This window comes from Centropristis striata, chromosome 9 (assembly GCF_030273125.1).
Source record: "Centropristis striata isolate RG_2023a ecotype Rhode Island chromosome 9, C.striata_1.0, whole genome shotgun sequence".
Lineage (NCBI taxonomy): Eukaryota > Metazoa > Chordata > Actinopteri > Perciformes > Serranidae > Centropristis > Centropristis striata.
The window spans coordinates 14,517,170-14,535,659 of NC_081525.1; the positions used below are offsets into that span (position 1 = coordinate 14,517,170).

The following is an 18,490-nucleotide window of genomic DNA, read 5'->3' on the forward strand; positions in this document are numbered from 1 at the left end:
ATGTAAAAAGCCCTGCTGATTATGATGAAACACTTTTGCTTTGTTTATTTGGAAACACATTTCCTCTTCATGAATGAATGGAAACGAATAGTAAAGTGTCCTTGGCGTGCAGTTTCTCATCATAACCACTTGGTGGCGGTGGTGTTGTTTCATGTTTCATCTGAGTGCGCATGCTCCGTGCGATGTAAACATTTGGTAGGCCGCCGCCGACTGTCTGAGCTCTGCAGACATTATATGTGTACACGTATTATACGGCTGCATGGGCTGGACCCAAGAGTCAATGGGAACTAGCTATGCTAACTTGGAATTATAGCTAATGTTTTCGGATAAAGTGTTGGAAACAAGTATTTTTCTCATAATAGAAGGACTATACTTTCGTGCATGGGAAGTAGGCGACGTTTGCTGCGGTTGGTCAAAAACGCTTCAAGGTAAAAGGATGTTCTTGTTTTTTTTCGGGCTACGACTAAGTACTGGAGTGAACACTAACTCATAAAACGACTTGTAGTTATCACTGTAACAGTCCAGACGAGGTTTATGGCATTACATTTATAAAAGTATATCAATATTGAACTCTTGCATTTGTTTAGTCGCAGTTTTAGCTTTTTTATAACTGTTTGCCAGTCCTGTTAGTGAAAGCTTAGCTTAGTGTTGAAAAACTAGTTAATTGGCTTGCTACGGGCTCCGTCTATCGTCTGGAAACAAAATCTAATTTAATGGTGAATGACATTTATTTTCTGTTTGGCAGTGTCGAATTAGCCATTGAAAATGTAGCTAATGTAAGTATTTAACTCTGCTGTAACCCTCGTCGAACTCGCCACAAGTGTGAGATGTTTCTGGAAGAAAGACACTGTATACTGTTGCATCTGATGCTACATCTCCATTACAGCCCACAACACCAGCGAGCCATAAAGACTTATCCTCCTGTGTCTAATGCATTGAGCATGGTTTCTGCCTGTAAACAGAAATGTTTTTTAATGGCGAGAGCATGAGGTGTTGACTATAAGCAAAGGATTTAAACTGCTCTGCAGCAGTGGCATTGGCTGTGTTCAAGCCAAGGATATATTTAACTCAAACTGTGGAGAAGTGACTTGCAAGTCTCAACAACAACACCGCGGCTCTGCGGCCAGAGATGTGGTGGAAGATTAAGCCAAATTAAACACCTTTAAAACTGCAGAAAGTAATACTTAATGGACTGTCAGTAATTATTAAAACCAAGCAAAGTTTTAAGAGAGAAAAGGGAAACTGGTACTGCTGTGGAATAGGTTTTTAATTAATTTGATGGTCATGACTTGTATGCCAGTAAACTGGGACAATGGGATGTGGGCTATTAGGCAGAGCAGACCAGCACCAACCACAGTTTAGTAATACTCCATTAAATGTTTTATATGTTGCTAGATTGATTGACCTGATAATATTTTATGAGCTCTGAACTCCCTGAACCTTATTGTGATGGGACTTGATTGATTGAATGGAGCTAATAGATTAAAGTAATACAGTAGGACATGATCACTCATCCTGCCAACTGGATATAAAAGTACTAGTGCTTTTGAATATTTATTTTTTAGCTAAATGTATCCTGTTTAAATACACTACTCTGCAACTCTAATTACACCTAGATAATCTCAGTTAAATACATTTATATTATCAGAACAGTGCTTACATTTGCAAGTGTAATGACACTTCTGAGTGTAATTTTTTAATGTTATTTTTCTTCTGGGGAGGTTAAAACCAGATGTTTCTGTAACTAACACTGAACTAGGGCTGCAACCAACGATTATTTTCATTATCGATTAATTTGTCGATTATTTAAACGATTAATCGATTAGTTGTTTGGTCAATAAAATGTTGAAAACTATCAATCGGTGTTTCCCAAACCACAAGATGACATGCTCAAATCTCTTGTTTTGTCCACAAACCAAAGAGAAATTCAGTTTATTGTCATAAAGGAACAAAGAAACCAGAAATATTCACATTGAAGAAGCTGAAATCAGAGAATTTGGACTTATTGTCTTTAAAAAAAACTGCTCAAACCAATTATTCGATTATCAAAATAGTTGACGATTAATTTAATAATAATAATAATAATAATAATAATAATAAGCTCTACACTGAAATACACTTCACTTTTTTTATGTTTGTGTGTTTAGCAAGTTTTATCTGTGAGACTAGAGATGACCATGTCGTATAGTTAGTATAGATGAAGCATATTAGGGAGTTTTGATACATTATTTGAGCATTTTCTGACACATAAAAAGTTTCAGTGATAATGTATGAACAGTAAATGGAGAAAAAAACAGTTGAGACACTTTGAGAAGCTGCAGGGACATCTGTCAGACTATAAGTGATCGCAAGTGAATGAAGAGACCTTTTCACGTCCACATATGGGCATTTTGCAAGGATCTGGAGGTTGTCTGTGGAAGACCATATATGCCAGCCTCTGTAGACAATGAGAGATTACACACACTTTCACTTGAATGCTTAGGTGGTGTGTTAGATTCACCATAGCTGTCACTTCCACAGAATAACCTAACCAAGGCTGAGATTTATGTGTTGGCATTATTAAAAACATTACATTTCCTGCACTAGTATTAGGCTGCTTTTTGCATATCAGTCAGTGCTTGTAGCTCTCATGGTTTGGCTGCATAATAAAGAATAGCCTTCAGCAAGACCAGTGAAATGCTGATTGTACATTTGTAAAATGTGAGCGAAGTAAAAGGCCTTTCTACCTCCGTGTAAGTGTGTTATTGTAAGTCAGGCCTGTGTTTTAATACCCTCACCCAGCACATGGCCAGCATGTTTCCCTGAAGATAGTCATGCTCTCTTGTTCTCCCCTGCTGGGCCAGACTACTCTGTTCTGCTGAGAAATGGCATGCAATGAAAGAGAAGTAAAAGAGAGAAAGGCAAGATAAATTCAGCTTTTTTTCAATCAGATGAAGACTATAAACACAGTATAGAGTTTAACACTTCTCCTGGCTTGTGAAAGTGACAGTGCATTTGCTTGTTTTTTTGTTTTTTTGTTTTTTTTACAGCACTGTAAGGTATCTGTTGGGTGCTGTGCATGTTGAATTAGTAGAAAGGAAATGCTTCTCTGTGCAGCCTTTGGTCTTTCTCAGTTCCTCAATCTTCTTGAAGTTGTTTCACTGAGGCTTTCTTCTTGCCTTGCTGTTGGTTTCATTAGTTATGCGCGCTGCATCCCAGGGCCCCTTTGAGTTCTTTGGCAAACAAAAGCAGAAACAATCTCTATGTATCCAGGATTTGTAGGGAAGCCTTGCTTCAGTTGGCTGAACTTGTTAGAAGGAATTTGTTCTAAGGCCACCTGGACGTTGGTATCTCTCAAAGCAATCCTGTCCTGACTGTCGATTGTATGTCTGATCATATTTTGCTCCCTTAACACTTTATCGGGCAAAGAACTATATTTGGTAACTTCAGTGGATATCAAAATGAGGTACCCATGTCTCTCTGTGAGGTCGTAGAACCAAATGGATTTCTTCCAATTGACCAATCAGTATGATAATAATATAAAAATATTAACTTTACCTCCAATGTAAAAATGAAAAATTAAGAAAAAAAAATCTGCACGAAACAGGTATAAAATATAAAAGTATAACATTTGCAAGTATTTCAATGAGTGCCCTATTAAGGGTTAATGTGGTATTCAAATTTTTTTTCCTGCTTAAAAACTGCAATGAGACACACTGCCATTTATTTTTTTAAGAAAAAGTTTTTCCAAATCAAGAAATCAATTTACATAAGGTTAATTATTTATGAGCTTCATCAGTAACCAGACCTAATAGGAGCAGACATAAACAAGGCAGGGTCCAGGCCCAACCTCCGCTCTGTTCCACATGGTGTTTAGTCTGCATGTGGTCATCTTTTCTCTCCCCAGTTAGTTCTGCATGGCATCACACATTTGCAGACAGTCTGCGAAGAAACCTCATGCCCTACATTGTCCTTTTTTGCTTTGAAAGAGAACGATTACAGGCCCAATGCTAGCCTGGACCAGACATGCAAAAAAACAGTTGGGTAGGGGAAAACATGTTCAAAGTTGGGGCGTGCAATTGTTTTTTACAATCAGCTGTTTTTAGTCATCCCATATTACAACCATTATGTACTGTTTTCACACAATATATCAGGGTTTTCCCTAATTTTGTGTCAGACTTGCACATATTTGGTGGGATGTTTGAGGATCCTCCCCCAAGAAAATCATATTTCTAGGGCTGCAACTAACAATTATTTTCATTATCGATCAATCTATCGATTATTTAAACGATTAATCGATTAGTTGTTTGGCCAATAAAATGTTGAAAAATATCAATCAGTGTTTCCCAAACCACAAGGTGACGTCCTCATATCTCTTGTTTTGTCCACAAACCAAAGAGATATTCAGTTTATTGTCATAAAGGAACAAAGAAACCAGAAATATTCACATTGAAGAAGCTGAAATCAGAGAATTTGGACTTATTGTCTTTAAAAAAAACTGCTCAAACCAGTTATTTGATTCTCAAAATAGTTGACGATTAATTTAAGAATTGATTATTGTTCGATTAATCGAAAAATTGTTGCAGCTCTACTTTTCAATTGAAAATATGCATTTTTACATCCCATAATTATTGACATACATATGTACAATGATGTGGAAAAGCTTGAGCAGATACCAAGAAAAGAACACCCAAAAAGCTTAAAAAAACTTTCAGAAAAACTCCACTGGGGACAGTTATACAATTGTCATAATTTCTGATATCCTTTTAAAATGTAAAAACTGAGTTAATTGCAGTTATCTATAGCTGGATGAATGTAGCTGTATGGAAGATTAGATGTCCTACATTTATTGAGCCGTTGAGGTGAATTTAGTCACAGAGTGATTGTCAGTTCTTTGTAAATGAATTGAGTGTTTTAATTAATTGGACTACGGTACCGTATATGCTTCTCGTTTTCTGCCGTGGAAGCAGAAAAATGTGCTGATCAACATCTGAGTCAGTTTTCACTTCACAGACTCATTCTGTGCAGGAGCAGGATGCGTCTGTTACTAGTGCAGATCCTGCTATTTTTTTTATAGACAGTCAGAGTGGGTGTATGCAACCTACATTTTCCAAATCATTGTTACTGTCTTATTCTTTTGTGTGACCAGTGAACTTGGTTGTAATGGGGAAAACATCTTTAAAGGTGTTTTCCTAATTGATTATTGCCAGTTAACTACAGTTGGTGAACTGCATGATATTGTGAAGTCAAACTGGAACAAAAATAAAATTCATGTGGGGATACATTTGGCCTACTTATTACTACATCCCTCAATAAAATAAAATTGATTAAAAATAAGAACATAATATACATTATTAAGAGAATGATTGGACTTTGATATGGGTAAATTTGTATTTAAAGTAATGTAAAATCTTTTGTGTGATCAGAACCCTCTATTAAAAAATCACGATGCCTTAATATTAACCCATACAGGCCTAAAACGGCTGTAAAAAACGGCTGTAAAACCTCTGGGAGCTTTTAAAATAAGCCCCTAAAAATTTTTTTCTGGAAATTCAACAGAAGTCTCAACACTTCCTACTAAATAATAGATTTTTCAGCCTCTGTAGCAGATAGAAATGAAATTCAAAAAGTATATGGGAGCTTACAGCTGTTATATCTGAGCTGAGTCTTTTTTGTCATTTTGTGTCTTTTTGTCTTTTTTTGTCATTTTGTTCATTTTTGTTTCTTTTTTTTGGGTAATTTTGTGTCTTTTTTGGGTCATTTTGTGTCATTTTATTCATTTAGTTTCTTTTTGTGTCTTTTTTTGGTAATTTTGTGTCATTTTGTCTTTTTTTTTAGTCATTTTCTGTCTTTTTGTCTTTTTTTGGTAATTTTGTTTCTTTTTATTTCTTTTTTTGGGGTCATTTTTGTGTCATTTTGTATCTTTTTTGGTCATTTTGTGTCTTTCTTTAGTAATTTGTTGTCCTTTTGTGTCTTTTTTTTGGTCATTTTGTGTAATTTTGTCTTTTTTTTGTCATTTTGTGTCTTTTTGTCTGTCTTTGGTAATTTTGTGTCTTTTTTGGGTCATTTTGTGTCTTTTTTTGGTCATTTTGTGTCTTTTTTTTGGTGATGATTTCAAAGTTCTGGAAAAGTCCCATGTTGCATTGCGACACTCCCACATGTATTCTGATGCATTTCATTGGCCAAGAGACCGAAAATAGGTGGAAAAAACTACAAATACTACAAAACGACGTATCCGCTTTCCCGGCTTTAATGGTAGAATAACACAACAGCGCCCCCGGTTTTAATGCTAGAAATGCGATAATGCTTTCCCGACTTCAATGGGTTAATAAATGACATCTTCCAACCACATACACTAGTGCAGTTATTCTGTGGAGCGTATCATGTTTTTTCTACTGGGTGTGTTTTGTGTTCTATAGTTAGATGTCATGGTATCTACAGGATGTGAATCTGTTAGTTTAGCTGTAATGTCATATTGGTGATGAAGGTCAGTAAACATGCAGTGGCAACTCAGGAACAGGGTGTTGTTAAGAAAACAGTTAAAGTTAAAGAAAAAAGCTTTTGTTTCCATTTTAAAATAGACTTGGCAAATTTGTCTGTGTACAGGAGTAAAAAAACAAACACCTTAGCCAACATATTTTCACTCTGTTCTATTGCACATTCCTATCACCACATTTACCACAATCTTATCCTCCACCTCCTTTGTTTTTCGCTCGTTCTCTGCTATGTCCGTGGCCCTCTGTCAGCCTGATACTCACAGAAAAAATGACTCATCAATTTAAACGGAGTAAGATGCATGAAATGATTGGTTTCCCGCCTGGTTTCAGTATCCAGACTTCCTGTTGGGTTGAAACCAAAGGCAAATTCATTTTTTTCCCCTCAGATGGGAGGTGAATTTCAGAACAAGACATTTTTTGCTGAGTGCAGAAGTCCATTTCCTCTTGTGCACTGATTTCAGCAGGAAACTTAAAGGAGTCCTATCTTAAGTTGAGCACTTTGACCCGTCCTGACAGTGTGAGCAGCATATGACTGCAGGGCAGCGTGTCATTAAATCGGTCGAAGGTTCAGAAGAGTGGATTACCATCAGGATTCAACGTTGTTACAGACTTTTAAATGTATTGTTTTGTTTGTTGAGTGCTGGATTTCCTAATGGAGCATGAAAGCAACTGAAAGCCAATGATTTTGGATTATTTGGACTAGCAGGTAGGAATATATATAGACGATTTTCTGCATTTATTTTCCTGGCTGTTAGTTGGGTATTAAGTACTCAAATCCTTTCTGTAGTCTCTTTTTGTGGACGGTAGATTGGGCCAGTTGCTGAGCACTGATCCAAGTACCTGTTAGCCGTTTTTCATGCTGTTCTCAGTAGTATAGTTTGTGTGAGTTTCAAATGTCAGCAATTTGTAATTGTGACATTGTAACAGAGTGCAGTGTGATTCATTGTGGTGTACGGTGGTGCTGTGGCCTGTTGTGCACAAGAAGCTCTTTCTCAGTAGCACTGAAGTTTTACATTTCATTTATCCTTTATTTATTTCTCGAGGAATCATTAAGGGCAACCCCTCATTTACAATGACGTCGAGAGTACAGAGAAAGCACAAAACAGCACAGACAACAAAACATGCAAAAACATTAAAACAGTTACAGTGAAAGGCAGAGTTATTGGTTATCATAGTTTTAAACTGGCTCATAGTTATAATTGTGTTGAGTTTGAGTGAACTCATGTGACAGAAATCACTGAACTTCACTTTTGCAGTTTACTTGTTAAAGTTACAAGTAAAGATATGTGTTGATTAGATAGAGTAAAGATCTATATGGACTGTGTTACTTTTTAAAATCTAATGAATTGACATAAAGTTAACGTTATTATTGATTTTGGCATCAGAAAGCGACACAATAATTTGCTAATGCTGAGTTTGAAAACTAAGCTGTATTGATCCAGCTGATGCTGACGTCTAAAAAAACTGCTATTGTAGCACTAAACGGTGTTGGATGTTATAAGGTTCAGTAGCTGCAATATAAGAATGGTGGACATTTTTCTTTCATAGTTTTGGCAGGAATGATAACTTAATTAAATATACTGCATGGTAAACACTGTAAGCACCACATAAATGTTTACTTAAATGCACAGCTCTCACATGCCATCAAATATATATATATTTTTACTCTTACCCTTAAGTGCTTTTTATCAATTCAGTTGGTGTGTGTTGTTGGAGATATCCACCTTTTCTACAACATAACAAACTTAGATGGCACTTGGCTTGTTGTGCTCAACAAAAACAAAAACAAACATTTATAAAACATAACAGCAATGTCCCTTCCCAGATTATTATGACCCTGGTACTCTTAAGATAGTTGAACTTGTTGAGAGCAGTTTCCAAACAGTTTTCCTACCAAACTACAACCGCCAACTGTATCACAGTGCAGAAGAAAGTGTGCATCTTCTCATGGACAAGATGCAGTGCTAGGTGTAAACATTAATAGTGTTTTTTAATGTTATAGTCTAGTAGTAGATGCACTCTTCTTTCTGTGTGGTGGTACAGTTGGCAGTAGGGTTGTCAAAAGTATCGATACTCAAAAAAGTATCAATACTAAAACGTTGTATCTGGATACGATATTCATTTTCAAAAGTATCGATACCTAGCCAAGGAATGAACACTTAAGTTAAGTTATTGTTATTTTTTTTTATCAATCTTGCCTAATATTGTGCACAGCATACAACCTCAAAATATTGTTCTAATTGTTATTGTTTATGGTTTTTTTTGCACTACCTCACACCTGAAGCTTGTTATCATAGTTGCAGTTTCTTTTTTTTACACAACTTTTTTTTATTATAAATATTTAACCTGTGGTTCTGTTAATTTTTACATGTTGCATTTTTCTTGTTAATAAAAATATTTCTGTTAAATTCTGGGGTCTTTGTTTTTATCCTTGTGGTATGGAAAATGGTATCGAGTATCGAATATTTTCCTGAGTATCGGTATGGAGTTGAAAATCTTAACAACCCTAGTGTAATCATTAATAGTGTTTTTTTAATGTTATAGTCTATTAGTAGATGCACTCTTCCTTCTGTGTGGTGGTACAGTTGGCAGGTGAAGTTCAATAGAAGAAAAATGGTTATTACATGTTACATACAGTTTGGTCGAATGCCACTGGAGACATGTTAAATAAACAACAATGTATACAGAATAGAGCTGCCCGCACAATACTAAAGTGTGACTACAGGACAAATATCTCTGTGCACAAGAAACTTAATTGGTTATTGGTCAAAGACAGACTATTGTACTCACTGTTAATTGTTATTAGAAATATATCTGTCCTAAAAGCACCTTTTATTTTGTTTAAAAACCTCACTTTTAGTGCAGAGAGTCATAAAAATATTGCCAGACATGCAGCTGTAGGAAACTTTACATTACCTAAAGCAAGATCTAACTATGAAATAATGGAATTCACTGCCTAAAAATATCAAACTCACCACTAACATAAAGCAATTCAAAATATTAATAAAGCAGTATTTATCAAAAGTACATTTCTGTAGATATTTGATATGTGTTTTTATAATGTATATGCTATAGAACGAATTTATATACAACATATGCATTATGTGTTAGTAGATTTTGTAATGATGTATACATATATGATATGTAGAAATGTGTGTAATATGGATTAATATATGAATATTTTTTGTTTTGTTTTTTATTTTTATGATGTTTTGTGTTTTCAATTGTATATTTTATACTGTTGGACCCCAGGAAGAATAGCTGTGGCTTTGCTGCAGCTAATGGGGATCTTAATAATAAACTAAACTAAACATAAAGAGGTATTCTCCATCTTCTGCAGGTGGCGACAGACAAAGTTGCTGGTAAGCTGAGTTCTACTCTCTCATGGGTGAAGAACTCGGTGTCCCACACGGTCAGTCAGATGGCTAGCCAGGTGGCCACGCCCACGTCCCTGCAGACCACTGCCACCTCCTCTTCTACGTCTCTGTCCTCACCTGCCCTCTCACCGTCCTCGCCGGCGCAGCTCAGTCCTGATGATGTGGAGCTGCTTGCCAAGCTGGAGGAACAAAACAGGTAAGCAGCAGTCTAGCGTCTAGACGCTAAGCCACTTCTGCCCGTCAAGTTAACAGCTCTTGATTTGTGGTTGTGTGGTAGAGGTTAGACTTTCAGCCGGTTCAATAGCATGTATACGCTAGTTGCAAAGCCGTAAAGAACACAGTCTGGCGGTTTGGCAGACAGTTATATGAGCAGATTTGTGGACAATACAATTGTACAATGTAGGGGTGTGCCATATCTTATCGTTCACGATAATATCGTATCGTAAGTATTTTTTTTTTATGGTTAAAGAAATGCATATCATGATATTGGCAATGTTCCTACTTCTTGATGTAGTGGTTAAAGTTGTTTTAATCACAAAAAAGCTACTTTCTCCCTCTCACTAAACACATGCAGCTTTCAAAATAAGAGCAGTGTGTTAACAGAATCCACCACAGAATTTACAAGAAGACTGTCAAAATAAGATGCCTTAAATAAAACATACAAGAACCCTTATTCTCCTTTACAAAATGTCATTAAGATATGCCCCCGGAACCCCTAAATGGTTATTTTTTATTATTTGCTCATACTCAAGAGCCAAGAGTACATTTTTTGTATTTGGCAACTGTTGAGATTTGCACTTCAAATTACATGTTAGAATTTTATTTATTTATACAGACTAAAAAAACAAACATATTTTCTATATCTTTTTAAGTATTTCCTAATATCGTCAAGAATATCGTTATCGCAAAAATAGCCTGCAATATTGTAATAATCTTTTAGGGCCATATCGCCCACCCCTATATCCAACTACTCAGCCCATAATCAACAGTTATCACATAATAACTACCTAACTCATCATGCAGTGGTTATCAACTAGTGAGTGGGACTTCAGCAAGCTGATGGCACAGGTCATAACAGTTTAACCCTGTATGACCTGGCTCATAATAACTTTAATGTAAAGTCCTGAGGGAAGAGGCTCAGACTCTTCAGGATGGAGTGGATACTCGACCTGCTGCTTTAAATGTGAGGCCTGTGATATACTGTAACTGGACACGTATCATGCTGTGCAGCTTGTTCTCTCCATGCTTAGAAATGTGATAGAGTTGTAGGATGTTTATGAGCAAGTTAAAGTTCCTCAGGAAGTAAAATTGCTGCTGGCCTGTTGTGCAGACTAGAGCGATAATTTCATTAACGATTAATCGATTCTAGTTGGGTTGGAATTTTTCTATAAAATTCACTGTTTGGTTCATACATTGGTTTTAAGGGTAACGGTAGTTGGTTCAACTTGAGGCAGTAGCATGCTTTTCATTTATGTATCAGGGTTCATACAGATGCTTGAAATCCTTGAAAATGCTTAAATTTTAATGTTATATTTTTAATATGTGAAAAGTGCTTGGATTTTGGATTAAGTGCTTGAAAATGCTTGAAATTCTTGCTGTATTTGTCTTGCAATCTGACTATAGATAATCACATGTTCAATGAAAAAAGTGCTTGAATTTGACCACTGAAAAAGTGTCTGAACCTTGATGTTTATATTTGGCAAATAAAGGTAACAACTGTTTGCCTTAACCAAATTCTGGCTAAGAACATAAGAAACTTAAATTCTTCTTCATCGTTGAATTGTCACATCTTTTCTAATTAGTCTTACATTAGCTTTTTTAATTTGTGCAAATAAAAAATGTATCTTTTTTATTGTTTTGTGATGCAAATTATACAATTATGTGCTGAAGTCTTGCGTCCTCCACGACTGCATAAGGCTGCATATCTTTATCTCTAACCTCTCTTTGTGAATGCTCCATCATATTGGAATGGTTGCTGCTAACACAAGCAACAAGTGTTGAACAGTGGACTGTAATTTGTTTTTGTAACTTGGAGCAATCTGGAACCAGAATTTCCTTCGGGATTAATAAAGTTCTATCTGATCTTATCAGAAATGAACTGTTACTAATGGATACATGCAAACTGAACAGGGTTTGTTTTTAAAAAATGTTTCATCCCCAATTCTAATACTTACATGCTGCAAAAATCTAGTAATTTTGTAACTTTTATACAAAGTTGAACCATGGGCTCAAATATAAGAATTTTTTATTACATTTTCTTTAACTTTTCAAATCAGTATTCATACCTCTTGTTTATTATTTTGTCTTTGGCCTCTTTTCTTTACACATCTGCACCCCTCTGACAGATGTAGAATCATTCGATACTTCCCTACCATCCCCCTCCTGAACACATAAACAGGTTGTGACATGTCAACTAGCGAACTGGAACGAAAAGAGTAAAATATAGTTGGGAGGAAATCTCAGTCTACAGGGATTTGCTTTGGTTAGTTGGTTAGGATTTTGAGTTTTTGTTTGTCTGCTTTGTTTCCACTATGTGCTGTCTGCAGGGTGTTTGACGTGGACTCTAGCCATCAGAATGCACTTTCAGGGGCAATAACTAATTCTCTTAAAAGAACAGTGCTTTATAGAGCGAGTCAAATATGGAATGAATTACCACTTGATATCAGTCAAGAAAAAAGCAAAATATCCTTCAAAAAGAAATTAAAGATGTACTTTGTCAGTGGTAAATGTCAGGTGTTGGGTTTATTTTTTATTTTTTGGGTTTATTTATTTATTTTCCGTTTATTCTGGTTGAAAGGACGCTACTTTTTATAGAAGCAATGGTTGCCTGGATTCATGATGTCCAGGATTACAATCAATGATACTGGTTAAAGCTGTATTGTTGTTTTTTTGTATTTTATTTGATTTCTGATCAAATGCACTACGTGCTGCACTTAGTGCTTGTAATGTTTTTTGTGCTGCTTTTTGTAATGTACTTTTGTGCTGCACTTTTCTAATGTATTTTGGAATTTATTTTTACTGTTAAAGTTGTTGTAGGACTGTTGAGTATTACTTGGGGATCCTTTAATAAAACATAAACATAAAACAAGAAGCTCAGAGTGTTTGTATAGACTGATGGTTGATGTTTCATTGGTGAAAATTGGCAGGAACTTGCTATTGATTGTTAAGGAGATAATTGTGATTTTGAGCAATTGTGATTGTGCATTTGATTGCTGGCAACTTTTGATGCACTTTACGATACAGACTGGTGGATTGATTTTTGAGAGATATCCTAAAAAACTTGGTTTATGGTAAGAATTTAGGAGGTTGAGCTGTTTTCTTTCTTCTTCCTTGTCTCTGTATGTTTTCAAGCATATTGGTTGTATTCATGCAATATGTGTCTTGACCACTGATGAAAGAGAGAGACAGATTGTAGATCAGGGCATGTCTGATTAGTCAGAGTTTGTAATAATAGCTACACACTGAACAGTTAAAACCTTTTCTAAAAGAAGATGTATTGTGTGTGCTGTCCCTGAAGTGCTTATTGTTCTCATACTGTTAGACGGTGACGCAACACTTCTCTATTGCCAGCTTTGTGAATTCTTCCTCCGTTGTGACTCTCACCCATGGCTAGTGCACTCCGTGTCAGCATGGAAACCAGGCGTGCAGTTTAGAGTTTGGGACTGTGTCACAGTTAACTAAAGTGAAGAAGACAGCAGAGCTCTGTTGAATGCAGGAGTCGGTGACTCATCAGTACGCCCACAACAGCTACTGCTCCAGAATGCCAAGTGACACTTGTGATGGTTCCCTCATTAGGGAATCAAAATTAACCAGGGAAGTGTTTCATTTTCTCCCTAATTTCCCTTCATGAAGCTCTTTGCAGACTCCCATCTGGTGAACAGAAGGCCTAGTGTCCAGGGGCTCGTAGTTCATCTGCCCTTTGACCCCTGCCTCCACCCAAACACACAGCTGGGCCCTTTCACTCAAGTCTTTTCACATTTCTTTGTTGCCACGCTTTGCATCTCACTGACAATGCAATCTCTGCAACACACTGATACCTACCAAACATGCAGATTTTATCATTTTGTTACCAAGTGTGCAGGTGCAACAACAGGAGGGGGGGCTACAGTTCTTACCGTATTTCCTCAATTTAAAGCTGGGCCCTTATTAGGGTTGTCACGATACTAAAATTTTCAACTCGATACCAATACTCAGGAAAATATTGGATACTCGATACCATTTTCGATACCACAAGGATAAAAACAAAGACCCCAAAATTTAACAGAAATATTTTTATTAACAAGAAATGCAACATGTAAAAATTAACAGAACCACAGGTTAAATATTTATAATAAAAAATAGTTGTTCAAAAATAAACTGCAACTATGATAACAAGCTTCAGGTCCGAGGTAGTGAAAAAAATAAATACAATAAACAATAATAATTAGAACAATATTTTGAGGTTGTATGCTGTGCACAATATTAGGAAAGCTTGATAAAAAAAATAACAATAACTTAAGTGTTCATTCCTTGGCTAGGTATCGATACTTTTGAAAATTAGTATCGTATCCGGATACGTTTTAGTATCAATACTTTTTTGATTATACTTTTGACAACCCTAGCCCCTATTAATGACCGGCCTCATTTAGTAACCGGGTGTAAAAACAATTTTTAGTAAATAAAAGCCGGCCTCTTTTATAAGCCGGGTGTCTTACCGGTGTTATGTCAAAGTCTGTTCCCCCGTCGATATGTGTCCCACTTACCTTAACCTGCACCAACCTGACCCCTGACCCCAACCAGTCCTCCTTTAAGTTGTTAACATGACCCCAAGTTTACCTTAACCCCAAACAGTTCTCTCTACAAGGCCTAACCTTAAACTTAAATCCTAACTCCAACCGCGGAGGTGATGCTACGGAGAACACCATTCAGGAAACATCATTTGACGGTAACAGATTTCGACACAACACCTGTATTTTGAAGTTTGGCCACACAAGTTAGTACTGTAGGTAAATATGGTTGTTTCTCCCGCTGTCCTAGTCATTTTCTGTAAAGTCGAGCCGTTTACGCACGTTCTTCTGTCCTTTTTAGTAGTTTAGACATTTTAAATCCTGCTTAAAATGAACATTCAGCGTGCTGTTCATTGTCTGTTTACATCCGAGTACTTCCAATATGGCCGACATCCGGGTAACTGGCTACAATGCGCTGTGTAAAACACTCTAAAAAGTGCCGGTCAGAGCTGCTCTGATTTTCTTTTTTAATAAAAGCCTCCTTCAAATAATAGCCTGCCCCTGTTATTAGCCGGGTCCCAAACTGATTTTTTATTAATAGAAGCCCCGGCTACTATTTGAGGAAATACGGTACATGTATGTTTCAGACACTGTGATGCATCCTGCACTTGCTTGCCAAGTGTTTGTGAGTTTGGTGAGGCCTTTGGACCCTACAGAGCAGATAAAAGGCACAAGCATAGGTTCAGTAGTGTCAGACGGACAGAGACGTTCCACACTGACTGCTACAATCTGTAGATCAGGAATGTTTTTGCTTCAGAATTCCAAGAAACCAGAGACATGAGGAGTACATCATGAGTTTGTCTTGGTAAGGTGCATAGTATTTCAGATTTGTTCTCCTGCTGTAATGAACTACAAGTTGAAGTCAGGACATTGTAACAACAACACATTTGGAAGAGAATCTACCTCTATTTTTTGGCTTTTTGTCTTAGCTCAAAATGTTTTTCAAAATGTGCTTTTAATCACAGTATGTGTAGCTTGACCACAGCTAATTCTCTGTGGTTTTTCCATATTTTACGCTTCTAAAGCTTCAGACATGTGTTTGTTCACTGGTGAATTATTAGCAGGGCTGTAAGTACACTGCCTGTTACTGCAGTGTGTTTGACCTATTGCAGGGATGGGCAACTGGAGGCCCGGGGGCCACATATGGCCTGCACCCTCACTTGAAGTGGCCCTCAGTACAACTACATGCGTTTGAGCATGAAATCTTAACAGTGCAGTATAAAAATGCACAAAATTACTTCTTGCAATTAATGTTGGTCTGCTGTTCTTGCACTGATAAAAAAAAAAGAAATCACAGTAAGTGGTTATTTTTTATTTGCTTCAAACATTTTGTATTCCTATTTATACTGTTATACATGCATTTGAGCATGAGATATGTTAAGTAACTGCACTGTAAACATATTTAAAATTGCAGTTTCATCATATCTGGTGAAGTGCACGGTCCTATATGTGGCCCTGTGATAGTGTTCATGAAAAATTGTGGCCCCCTCCAGCATTTAAGTTGCCCATCCCTGACCTATTGTAATGGACTGACAGAAATGATCAAAAAACTGGAAACTCTCGCCAAATTCCAGCTATAAGATGCATACTTTTTAGCTGTATGTCAGAGCTGAATACAAGTGAAGAAGCTCTGTTGTAGGCTGTTCTTTCTGGCCGCCCATTTCACTCCCTCCCACACGACCCAAACTGTAACACTAGCCATTCTGGGAGCACCCTCAGTGACGTCGGAGGCTCCAGTGGCGAGGCCCAGGCCTTTTTCCGAGATCAGGTGTCTGAGCCTTTGTGTGTCTGTCGTGAGCTCCTCGGTGCTTCAGTCACAGCTTCCTTTCTCTGCACGCTGATCCTTGATTGGGTCATTCTGTGAGGAACTCCAGTGACAAACTGATAAGGGTGATACAGTACAAGATTAATCTGCTGACAAACACATTGCTTGAGCTTCCCATCCCCCACAGTTCACTTCAAATGCTGACCATGAATAAAATTAATATTTTACTGACCTCCAGTACTCATTGTTGCTTTCATAACAAACCCAGTTACCTAAAGCTGTTGCCAGTAGAATTTAAATGAGCTCCAACACTTTCCCCTCAATTGCTTTTTATTCATTCAATCATTTAAAAGGATCACTAGAGTGTCGTTTTTAACCCATTTAAGCCGGGAAAGCATTACCGCATTTCTACCATTAAAACAGGGGGCGCTGTTGCGTTATTCTACCATTAAAGCCGGGAAAGCAGATACGTCGTTTTGTAGTATTTGTAGTTTTTTTACACCTATTTTCAGTCTCTTGGCCAATGAAATGCATTAGAATATGACGGAAGACGACTATAGCGAAGGGAGCTCCGATATAACAGCTATAAGCTCTCAAATACTTTTTGAATTTCATTTGTATCTGCTACAGAGGCTGAAAAATCTATTATTTAGTAGGAACATGTGTTGACTCTTCTGTTGAATTTCCAGGAAAACTTCAGGTTTTAGGGGGTTATTTTAAAATCGCCCAGAGGTGTTACAGGCGTTTTAGGCCTAAGTGGGTTAATGTCAGTATTAACCTGCTGGTAATGTTGAATAAGAGGATTTTACATTATTTAAAATGCTCTTTATAACCACACTATGACGACTGTTGATGAAAAAAACACTATATAATTGGGCAAGCTCTGTCATAGTTTTAACAGTGATGTTAGTTTGTTTTTAAAGTTGAACCTTGTAATGACATTTTTAAATGAAGCTTCAGGTGCATGTCCTTATATTTACTGATGTCATGACCCTAATTTTGAAATTTTGAGTGCAGTTTTGGCCGCAGTAAGGCAGAATATTCCATTAGATCATGGGTCTCAAACTCGTGGCCCTAGTGACGATATTTTGTGGCCCCCACCTTGATATTAAAGTAATGTGAGTTTTATATGAATGGCACTTTACCGTGTTGTGTGTGGAAGGTCCCTTTTTAATTACTTTTTTTGGGTAATTTTTGTGTCTTTTTTTTTTTATTTTGTTACTTTTTTTTGGGTCATCATGTGTATTTTTTGTGTCCTTTTTTTGTAATTTTGTGTCTTTTTTTGTAATTTTGTGTCTTTTTTGGTCATTTTGTGTCTTTTTTAAGTAATTTAGTGTTTCTTTCAGTCATTTTGTGTCTTTTTTTGGTCATTTTGTGTCTTTTTTTTATTTATTTTGTGTCTTTTTTAGGTCATTTTGTGTCTTTTTTAAAAAGTAATTTTGTTTTTTTTCTGTAATTTTGTGTCTTTTTTTTTTTTTAGTAATTGTGTGCCTTTTTTTGGTAATTTTGATACTGCCTCCAGTGGCCCCCAGGCAATTTGAGTTTGAGACCCTTGGTTTAGAGGATGACAGAGGGAATGAGAGCAGGTGCTGTTTTCCTGCATGTGCTGCATCCACTGCAGTGACAAAAGAAACAGGTCCGAGGCTCAACCATTTAGTACAGCCCTACTCATAATAGTGTGGTTTATTCTGTCTGAGCAACTCAATCAGATGTGACGTCTTTCCTTGACTCATCTGGTGAGGGCAACTGCAAATTGACTGCTGATTATTATTAGTCCCTGTGATGCATTGGGTTATTTCACAGTCACAAAGCTGAAATACATCGGTGCAAAGTGGCTTTTAGAATAAGGTGTCCATTTTTAGAACTACCCTGGAAATGTAGGCGGCTTTAATTTCAACACTTGGTGAGGTTTGTCTGTTTACCACAATCACAGCTTGCAAATTTCCTGGCACTGATTCTTGTTCTTGTTCTGAATTTTAGGACTCATATTAGCTCCCCTGCACTCATCTGGGTGATTCTCATGAAGCCAGTCTAAGTTCTGTCTGTGAAGATTATAAGGACATACTTTATCAAACTAAATATATTTCACTTTTATATGAACAATAT

General features: G+C 36.7%; 1 protein-coding gene across 3 annotated transcripts in view; it reads left to right on the forward strand.

Moving 5' to 3' along the window:
• Positions 1–222: 222 nt before the first annotated feature.
• Positions 223–18,490, forward strand: part of evi5b (ecotropic viral integration site 5b) — a 59,697-nt gene continuing 41,429 nt past the window's right edge. The window contains exons 1-2 of one of the 3 annotated variants that reach the window (XM_059341898.1): positions 223–428; positions 9,817–10,049. In XM_059341898.1, the coding sequence (XP_059197881.1) occupies positions 9,898–10,049 (152 nt within the window). In that variant the 5' untranslated portion in view covers positions 223–428; positions 9,817–9,897. Of the gene's footprint in view, positions 429–9,816; positions 10,050–15,293; positions 15,425–18,490 lie in introns of those variants that run through there. The other 2 variants (XM_059341900.1, XM_059341899.1) reach the window with 2 other exon arrangements.